A 10,401-nucleotide genomic window follows, 5' to 3' on the forward strand; every position below is an offset into this window, starting at 1 on the left:
TTGCACTTATCAACACTGAAATTCGTCTCCCATTTTGTTTTCCAATCACCCAGTTTTGTGAGATCTCCTTGTAACTCTTTGCAGTCTGCTTTGGACTTAAATATCTTGAGGTATTTTGTATCGTCTGCAAACTTTGCCATCTCATTGTTTACCCCCTCTCTCATTTATGAATATGTTGAGCAGCACTGGTCCCAGGTCTTTGGAGCAGTGGTTCTCAACCAGGGTACCTGTACCCTGGGGGTACACAGAGGTCTTCCAGGGGTACATAAATTCATCTACATATTTGCCTAGTTTTACAAAAGACCATATAAAAAGCACCAGCGAAGTCAGTACATACTAAAATTTGACTTGTTTATATTGCGCTATATACTATACACTGAAATGCAAGTAACAATATTCATATTCCAATAGATTTATTTTAGAATTATATGATAAACATTGGAAAGTAGGTAATTTTGCAGTAACAGCATGCTGTCACACTTTTGTCTTTTTATGTCTGATTTTGTGATCAAGTAGTTTTTGAGTGAGGTGCAACTTGGACTATGCAAGACAAATCAGACTCCTGAAAGGGGTACAGTAGTCTGCCTCAGGGGACTCTGCTGTTTACCTCTCAGCACTGTTGTGGGCAATGCTCCATTATCCTACCATGATGCAGTTTATGTAACTTTTCTTAGTATAATCTTGATGACAGACCCTTCTGCTGAGCAAGTGTCCACAGCAGAAAACGTACCCCTCCTCTTAGCAGTCACAGCAGAGAGGCTAAGGGTGCAAAGGGTAGGCCACAAAGTTATCCTCTCAGCCCTAAAGGGGCTCCCTCCAACATGGGAAAGCTTGCCCTGCTCCTGTCCATGCTGGACTAGACCTGCAGATACACAGTGGCCTTCAGTCTCTATACTTCTGGTGTAGCAAAATGCGTTGTGCTGTGGGAATAAGTGCGTGTAGGTTCAAATCCTGTCATCGATTGCAGAGGAGGTGAATATTCTTAACTTCCGTGAATGCTAAACTCATGTAAAAGAGAGAATAAACTCCTTCAGCCCTGGCTAACTATGACACCGAATGTTCCTTTGGGGTGTTCTCACTCCCCCAACACTACTACTGCAAAAATAAATGTCATCATCAAGCTTAGCCTGCAGGAACCCTCTTCTCTACGGTAGATTACCTGCTCTGTAGAGTTTGCAATAATGCTGTGATGTTGGTTTAGGAATGACTGAATGCGTACTGGGTATATTGTTTTAATACTCCTTTTTATCTGTGTTATAGTGACATAAAATTACTCCACTAACTCTGGAATTGGAACGATGGCCCCATAGTTAGGGCAAAAGCCTGGGACTTGTGAGATCTGGGTTCAATTCCCTACACTGCCACAGACTGACTGTGTGGCCTCAGGCCAAAGACTGAGGGCAAAATTTTCAAAATTGACCGAGGTACTTTAGGCACCTAAATACCTCTGAAATTTGGCCCAAAGATGCAAACACACATCTAGTGAGATTTACAAATCTGAATTAGACACTTACCTACCATGGACTTTCAACGGGAGTGGTGTCTAACCTCCCTAGGTGCTTTGTAAATCCCACTGAAGGTATGTTGGTCAACACAGCAAGTGGCAGTGAGTCTCAGGGCTCAGGCAGGCAGCCTCAGGCTACGGAGCTAAAAATAGCTGTGTTAATGTTACAGCTCTGAAGCCCACCCCATCCCTAGGCTTCAGAGCCCTAGGTCTAGCCCGAGTTGTAGAAGCTACATAGCTATTTTTAAGCATAGTAGTGCAAGCCCTGTGAGCCTGAGTCTGTTGAGTGGGGTTCTGAGACCCGCTGCCATGGGCTGTGTATTCATACCATGAGAGTATCTCACTGCATCTTTAGGCACCTAAATACGTTTGTGAATCTAGCCCTTAGAAGCCAAGTCTGAGTGATGAGTCAATGGGATTTAAGAGCCTAATTACCTAAATCGTTCTGAAAATTTTACTCTTAGTGTCTCTGTGCCTCAGCTACCCACTCCCCAGGGTGTTATAAACATAAATATATTAAGCAGCGTGAGATACCTCAGTGTTGGAGGCTTGCCTGTCACATCTCTGTTTTTCTGCCTGTTATGTCATCCCACCTTTTTTGTTTTCAGATTACTGAAGAAATGGCATTTTCTCATTTCTGTCCCGTGCATATGTCAGGGATGCTCATAAGTATTCTAGTCTCTTTGTAATGATACTTTGCACTTCCATGGCACCTTTTATTCAAGCATTTCAGACGATTTCCTAAGGGAGGGGTATGCATGTTGTTTCCCATTTCACAAACAGGGAAACTGAGGCACAGAGACAAATACAGAAACTTGGCCAAGACAAATACAGTGAGACAGAGGCAGAGTCAAGAATAGAACCCCAGTTCTCCTGGCTCATTATCTTCCACCCTAACCATAGGGCCACACACCAGTGAAGTTTCTTTCTGCTGTTTCCAAATAACTCAAACTACTGTTCATACATCAAGATAACCAGTCATTACCACCCAGGCTGAGTGTACGTTGAGAGCTTGTGAACACCTACTGTCAGGCTGCCTTTGGTTTTTGATTGGAGGAATTTTCAAGAGTGAATCAGGTTTCTCTTTGCAGAGTGATGTAACACTTTAGAGAACAGCAGTAATCACGCCACCATCCTCTGCTTCCCTAACTAAAAAAAAAATTCCTGAAGTTGTCCAGTACTCAGCTCCAACTGGGTGCAACAACATAAATATCACCAGGAAAAAAAGGAGTAGTATTCTGAGATGGTAGAAGTTTTCCAGCCTCATTACAAAGTGTGCCTTCCAAAGCACTCACCCTAAGGAGTTAAATAAGTTTTTTTTAAATTAACTCTAATTTTAGTTTTTTCTAATCTGGTCCATGAACAGTGATAGGTTAGTTTGATTGAGAGAATCCTAATCTGATTTCAAAATTTCTTGTTTAACTATTATCACAAACTTTCTGGACCATTCTTGGACTCCAGTCTAAACATACAGCAGGCCTCATCCAACCATCATGTGCTTACTGTGCGCGCACAAACACACACTTTGGAAAAAAGCTCGAGCAAAAACAAAATGTAGTCTGGTTTCTCCCAAACACTTGATGCATCCAGGAAGACCATTAAATACTCCTTTTAAAGACTATTATTGATTTCATTTTGTAAAGGAACATATTTAATAATCTTTATTACAGGCAACTGAAAAGCAGTTAGCAAAATATTTAATAATGCTGTTGTGTTTAACCATGTTTTCCTCCAGAGTAATACACTTATGGTTATTACCATCATAAGTTCTTTTTATGTTTATTTTGGTGTCTTTCCAACATCACTTGCTGTCAGATCCATTCAAAAACCATGCACTTTCTATCACAATCCAATAACCTGTGCAATACAAACCAGTGAAATCTCAGGATTTGAACATGTGGCCTGTAAGGCAAAAGAATGAGACAAATACTGCAACTCACCCTAACAGCTATAAATAAAGTTACTGAAGGAAAAACTCACAGCAAATTCTTTGTCTATTTCATTTCCCCATCAACAAACAGCAGTGGCCTTTCCAGCTACTAAAAGGATGCTCTATACAAATCACATCTTTCCACACAACTAGCTAAAGAAGTTTTTACCATCAAAACTTTTAGAAAATTCACTAATTTAAACTAGAAAAAAGAATTCCTGCTCTACTAGCATTGTCATTTCCATTACAAATTCCTTAGAAGTGAACTGGCCTACTTCAAATAATCAGAGAACCAGATTCTGTCAAAAGCAAATCTATCGAGTAATAATAATACAAAAGGAAATGCCCTATCTGCAGTCATAAGATTGGATCCAAGATAGTTACTTTAATAAAGCTAAACCAGAAAATGTCCAGTTTGGGTCATTGTATTCCAGCCACTGCAAAATAAATCCATGGCAGAAGAATCAGCTGGAGAGTGAATTTTCTTATTCTTAACTCTTCTGCTTATTGTCCCTTGAATATATTGGGCTTACAGTGATGTTGGTGAGCACAGATATAGTGAGCTGCACTCCTCTAGCTCAAGCCACTTGAATAGGTTCTTGGTTTCTTTTTATACCACCCACTTTTTCGCTGCAAAGCATGGGAAGATATGAGAGTTGAACTCACACAAATCTCCACTGATATGCACTACCATAGAATGAGCCAGGCAGTCATAGCCTAAGGGGGAAAAAATAAATGAGAAAACTAATGGGACTTATCCTGCAAAGCCTTAACACACCAGAGTAGCTCTTCCTCACACAATTAGTCCCTTGACTTCAATAAGCTACTTTCCTGGAATAAAGACTACACATGTAGCAGGGCCTTTTGTAACGGAACATGTACTTGTCCCAGATTTATCCTTGACTGGACTTTCAGTGGAATAAATTACATTATAATTTAGTGATAAATACAGTTAGTTGCTTTTGTGCTTGAGGAAATGAACTAAGAGGGATTTGGTGATGGTGCTGAGAATTATTTCAGATCCTGTGGTCCTGGTTTTATGGAATGGTATAGAGGTTTCCATTCAGCTAAAATGTATTGCAAAGAATACTTAGCTGCACCAGAGTTTAGGTACAGCACACTTCCCAAAGAAGAAGCTGACTCACATCTTCTATTTAAAATAAAAAAATTAAAAAGAGGGGTGGGGGAGGGAAAGGTAGACATGGAGAATGGAGTAATACATTCCAGAAAGCAGGTCAGAAACCACCATATCCACTTTGTCCTCAACATATTGCTGGCAGAGTTACGTCTACAACAGTGACTGCTGCTTCATAACATGGTATCTCCAGAAGAGATGGGGAAGCTGGAAACAATGTCAGATGCAGCAGCATTCAAGCACCAGGGATTGAACTCCTAGTATCATGTAGGTCATTGAGTAATTACCAGCTGGTAAATAGATTTTAAACCAGAATCATATTCCACAGATGCCACTGTCCACTTTCTTTTTTAACTGTCACTGTACACTCGTGCATTATTTAAATTTGCATATATGTGTCGTGTAGGCAGAGCAACCAGAAGTGAGTTGATTTCATACACCCCTACATTCCAGGATCTCTTCATTTGACACAGAAATGCAGCCACCTCTGGGACAGACGTTGGGAAGCTTTCAACAGCACAAAATGCCACTGCATAAACAGGTCAGCGCAGAAAGCAAAAAAACGCGAGAGTTTTGGGTGAGATCTGTGTGGCTGTAGAATAGTTTTCCAAAGGAAATATTAGTCTCTCCATCACCTAAGACATTTAAAAGTAGGCTGGAGAAAACACTAAATTGCTTGCTTATTATTGTTGGTTCTGTTTGTCTTGTCATCGCAGCCCGTCTGATATTTATATTGTAACAATAGATCAGCTCAGAAGATTTTCTTAGTTTGCATGCAACTTAGGCGAGTTCTTTTTTAGTGCCAGAGTAAATGGATGAGGCATTATTAAGATGAGCGATGTGCTGTGAAGTACTCTGGTACTGCGTTTAGTAAAAATGAGATTTTTTTTTTTTTTGGTTAGTAGTATGTTTCTTGTAGACTTGGGAGAATGAACTGTCTTCATGAAAACTGAGACATTTGATTTCAATTGCAAACTCCAGACTGGAACCACTAACATTACAATACTCATTAACCTTAACCCTTTAAAGTATATTGTCCAGTAATAAGGCTCAAGGCACAAAAAAAAAAAAATACATTTGCCACATTCATTTCTTAACCATAAAAAAAGATTGATTATGCATAAAACTATCCATCTGGTCGCTTCCTCATTTTCACATACACGCAAATCTTCTAAAAAAAACCAATATGCTATTTTGTTTGCTAACTTGTAAAGGAAGTGGAAATTACACTTCTTATTGTGGATAGCCTAGTGTGCAATATAGGCCTTCTACTACAGAAATAATGGCAATAATAATACTTAGCACTTTACATTTTTCAAAATGCTACACAATCACTAACTACTTAATCCTTATGACCTACTGCTGTAGATAAAGTAGGTGAGTACATCCCATTTTACAGAGACAACAGAAAGGTGAAGTGACTTGCCCAAGGACAGTCAACAAGCCAGTGGCAGAACTGGGAATACAGCTCTGGGGTTCATGGCCTGCAGCCTCAAGCTCAAATCCCTACATCATGCTGCCTCTCACCAAAGTGCCATTTCTGTCTCTCCAGCTAAGCCACAGATGACCAATCCTCCATCAGGCTGCCCACTATGGAAACAGGAGCAAAAAGGCTTTGCACATCACAGGCAGCACAGGTGCAGAAATGGCAGCATGCATCTGTACAACTTTCCAAGTAGAAGCAGGTTGGCCATGAGCTTGCTGTGTACTCCAAATTTGCATCATTGCATACAGGGCAAAAATGTGCATGTGGGCAGAGCGGATATAACTCAGGGTAAACATCCTTATGCTACCTCCTAGAGCCCAAACAAAAAAGTGCATAACCACCATTTTGATGACAAGCAGTTACTCCTGAACACTTGCTGGAGAACTGTAGGTACACAGCTGTGTTGGCTGATGGTGAACAAGTCCACAACATCGTAAGTGAATACCTGTGTCTTCCGCATTTGACCCATTCATTCAATTTTTGACCAGTGCAGGATCTCGCCCATATTTACCTTCTCACACTATTCAATCTAACTCCCCCCACCCCCATCTCTCTCTCATTGAAACAAAAATGTCTCCAGACTAATGATTTGCTTATTATGCTACCTTTATTTCAAAGACATATTATTTTTCTTTGAAAGCACCCACCCTCTTGTTTCCAATATACTTGGTAAAATATTACAAGGCTGCAATTTATATTCCCAAGGAATTCCCAGGCTCCATCTAATTAAATCATTCAATCAGGAAACAAATTAAAATAAAATATCAGGGCAACTCCCTTGTGGAAAATATATTTCCATTATCGGTTTCCTGGCAACTGGAGACGACCCTAAAGAATGGGATTCTATTGCCCCTGCTAATTCCATGTCTTGTCAACATCTGTCAAAACAGCTGAGGCACTCAGAGCTTCCATAAGAATATTCTCCAATAGACTAAAGTAGTGAAAAGGGCTCAATGGCAAACTACAGATAACTTTAAGAACTCAGTCCACAGACATTATGGAGGATGATCTATCCTATATAAAGAAATAAATTCCAAATTTATCATTTGTTGATGCTGATCAAAAGGCTGATCCAAAGCCCAATGAAGTCAATGGGAAAAAATTGTAACCCCAACTGTCACAGAGCTGAAGATACAAAATAAATCTTTTTTTGCTCAGTAGCAGCCACCTTTGTGAACCTAATCACTATGGTTTGGACTTGAACTCCCACTTAAGGATAGTGATGTTCTATTGATTTTTTTAAGTGAACAACTGGTTTAATTAAGAAGAGTAATACAAACCTCTATAAATTTGATTTTAGCTGTCTTTTTAATAAATGTTAGTATTTGTCAAACCGTAGACCTGATTACTTTTAAAAGAGAAGCAGATTTCTGTTTTCTTAAAATAGTGTTTAAGGAAATAAAAAACCAAAAATGCTTATGAAAGAAAGTAACATCATTAGATCATATACAATTCCTCTCATACTCTCCCTTTAAAAAGATCGTTTTATTGTACCTTTCACTATTATAGACAAAAAACAAGTTACCAAGCTAGCAAGCAGATACAGATTTAAAATACTAATGTTTCCTTACAAATTCTTTGAAGAAAACTACCTCTACAGATAATTAGGCATTTAGGCTAGTATTTTCAAAGAAGTCCAAGGGAATTAGGCATCCAACTCACATGACATTCAGGCACCTAACTCTCATAGGTGCTTTTTGAAAAAACCTGCCTTAGTATTGAAAGCTCCGGTAGCACAGTCCATTGCCACTCAGACAAGAATATATTTCTCCTCAAACCGGAGGACTGCATGAAAGTCAGAGCTGGCAGGAACTGACCTCACTCATCCTTCTCAGAGGAAACTGTGTTTTACTAAATTATCCAGGTTCCAGACAATGCTGCTGAGAAAAGAAGGCACGTGCAAACTGAATAGTTTAAAAAAAATACTGTTCTCTTCCAAAATGTTCTAGCACGTGTACACCCAGAAGTCAGCCCGAAATAGCAGGGCTTTAAAGTATCCCGGTCGAACTCGAGTTCATCATGTGTCGAGGGATTCTCAGGCACCCATGTGGTTAATCATCTTTCCTAACTCTTATGATGTTTGTTTACTTTTCCAGCATACAAAATCTGCAGGTCAAAACTACTTGGAAGCAAAGTGGATTTGTGCACCGGTGGGGGAAAAAGCAGCAGAGCTCATTTGCCAGGTGATTTGCTCTGTGCATGTGTAGCCAGGCAAGAATAAGGAGGCTAATGTCGGGACCTGAAGCCTCAGTGCTGCCGCTACAGAAATGCAAAAGGGCTCCCCTCCAGTACCTTGCAAGAGATCTTATTTACCCTCCCCGCCAGATATTTAAACAGATACACAAGTCATAAGGGGGGGGGGGGCACAGCTGTTTGTTCCCACACAGATGAGGAGAATAACGAGGGAGCCGTTACGTACAGATAGCACACAAAAACAAAGTAAGGCAAGATCCCAAGCACTGCCTGGTAATTTACCCATGACCCCATGTCACCCCCCACCCCAGCGCCCTGGCCCGGAGATCGAATCAAAGAGACAGGAGCGAGAGAACGGCTCCCGCGGCCGCCGCCCGGGGAACCTGCGAGCCCAGACACAGGCGCAGCCCCCGGCAACCTTCCCTTCGGAGCAGCCCCGCGGGGGAAAGACGGACAACAAATCCATGCTAAGGGTTGAGCACAGACTGCAAGAGCCGCCTCGCTCCTTCCCGGCCGAGACCGCCCTGGCGAGTCCCTGCAGACACACCCGGATCGGAGATCGGGTTTATTATTGCAAGACGCACACCCAGCCTACCCCGTTGGGAGATGTCGCCGCTGGCTCAGCAGATGCTAAAGGGGCCGCAAAGCTCGCCCCATCCCGAAACCCATTCATCCTCCTGCTCGGCTCATTCCCGCTGTGCCACGGCGAGAGCGCCAGGCTAAGGAAGCCATGGCAGGAGCCTTTCCCCCAGGCTCAAGGGCAGCCGGCAACAATGTCAGCAGCTCGATCAGCAGCTTCGCCAACAAACCGGCCCCCAGGAGCCCCTTGGCTCACCCAGACTCGTCAGCCCAGCCAGGAGTCATCCCCCGGGTGGGGGTCTCCACTCAGCAACCTTCGTGGCCGGCGGCCGGGGCTGCAAAGCGCTGCAACCAGCAAGCCCTAATCCCAGCCACGCCGCCGCCTGCTCCAGCTAGCCCCCTGCGCTCCCCGGCACTCACCAGGCAGCCGAGAGGAGGCTGCTGGCAACTTCTGCCTGCACAAGAGTCTGAACAAAGCCTCCGCTTCTTCTGGGCTGCTGCAGGCTTCTCTCCCCCCGATGGCAGCCGGAATCTGCCACACGCACAACACATCCATGCAATAGGAGGGGATGGGGAAGGCTGCAAGGGAAGGACCCGGAGAGCAGCGGGGTGGAAGTGAGGGAAAGCAAGAGGGGAGGAAGGTGGTACCTTGTATGTGCTGCTTGATGACATTTTCCAAGTGATCCAGCCTTTCTATAATCCTTAAAGTGTCCCCTTTGTCTTCCTCTAACTTTTTCTCTGAGATCGGCTCTTGCACTTTCACATAGACACTGGCAATGTAGTTGGTGACCCAGCCCACGTAGAGCAGGCAGATGATGTTAGTCATTCCACTCAAGATCACACAAGTGGACACTAAAGTTTTGGTTTTCCTGTTGCAAACCATCCTGAGATCCCTCCATATAGCTTCAAAAATCCTGTGATCCAGAGAAACAAAATTGAAGTGCGATGAAAAAAAAATCCTTCCCTTCCCCTTAGCCCAAAACGGAGACCACTCAAGTCAGTAAATTTCCATGCAGGAAGTTTGCTAGTCCACAGAATAAAAATCTCTCTCGCCTACCTAGAAGGGGGAGCGGGTTGGGGGAGCTGCTTATTTAGGATCCTGGATTTTAATGCATTAAAATAGCTGAAAGTTTGCAACAGCAGCAAGTCATCAGTAGTGTCAGTTACCCGGCTGGCTGCTCTGTTTAGCAATCGGTCGTTCCCATGGGCATGAAGGAGACCAGTAGTCAAGTGCCCAAGTGTTGCAAACTTTGTTCTCCCCAACGCTGCTTCCCATTGCAATCAGCCACAGCTCCAGAATCAGATCTTGCAAAAAGCTTACAGGAGAGGCGGGCTTGCAAAGCCTCAGATTGACAGATCTTTCCTCCAGTAAAGAACCGGCTATGGAGGACCATTTGTTAATATCACCCTATCACCAACTGAGACCTAGCAGGGGCGGAGTTATATCAGGGGCCCACCTGCTTCTCTTACACACACACAGTCATACACAGGGGTGTCTCAAGGGGCACCCACGGTGCTACAGACTTTTGGGCGAGAAAGAGGCAATTTCTCCTTCACACTGTCTCCCTGTTTGT

At 42.9% G+C, this 10,401-nt stretch overlaps 1 protein-coding gene across 4 annotated transcripts in view; it reads right to left on the bottom strand.

Moving 5' to 3' along the window:
- GALNT18 (polypeptide N-acetylgalactosaminyltransferase 18) overlaps window positions 1–10,133 on the bottom strand; it is a 382,178-nt gene extending 372,045 nt beyond the window's left edge. For 2 of the 4 annotated variants that reach the window (XM_084630742.1, XM_084630744.1), the window contains exon 1: window positions 9,476–10,133. In XM_084630742.1, the coding sequence (XP_084486868.1) occupies window positions 9,476–9,710 (235 nt within the window). In that variant the 5' untranslated portion in view covers window positions 9,711–10,133. Of the gene's footprint in view, window positions 1–9,247 lie in introns of all 4 variants that reach the window. The other 2 variants (XM_084630739.1, XM_084630740.1) reach the window with 2 other exon arrangements.
- Window positions 10,134–10,401: the final 268 nt, after the last annotated feature.

This window comes from Lepidochelys olivacea, assembly GCF_965140295.1.
Source record: "Lepidochelys olivacea isolate rLepOli2 genome assembly, chromosome: 6".
Lineage (NCBI taxonomy): Eukaryota > Metazoa > Chordata > Testudines > Cheloniidae > Lepidochelys > Lepidochelys olivacea.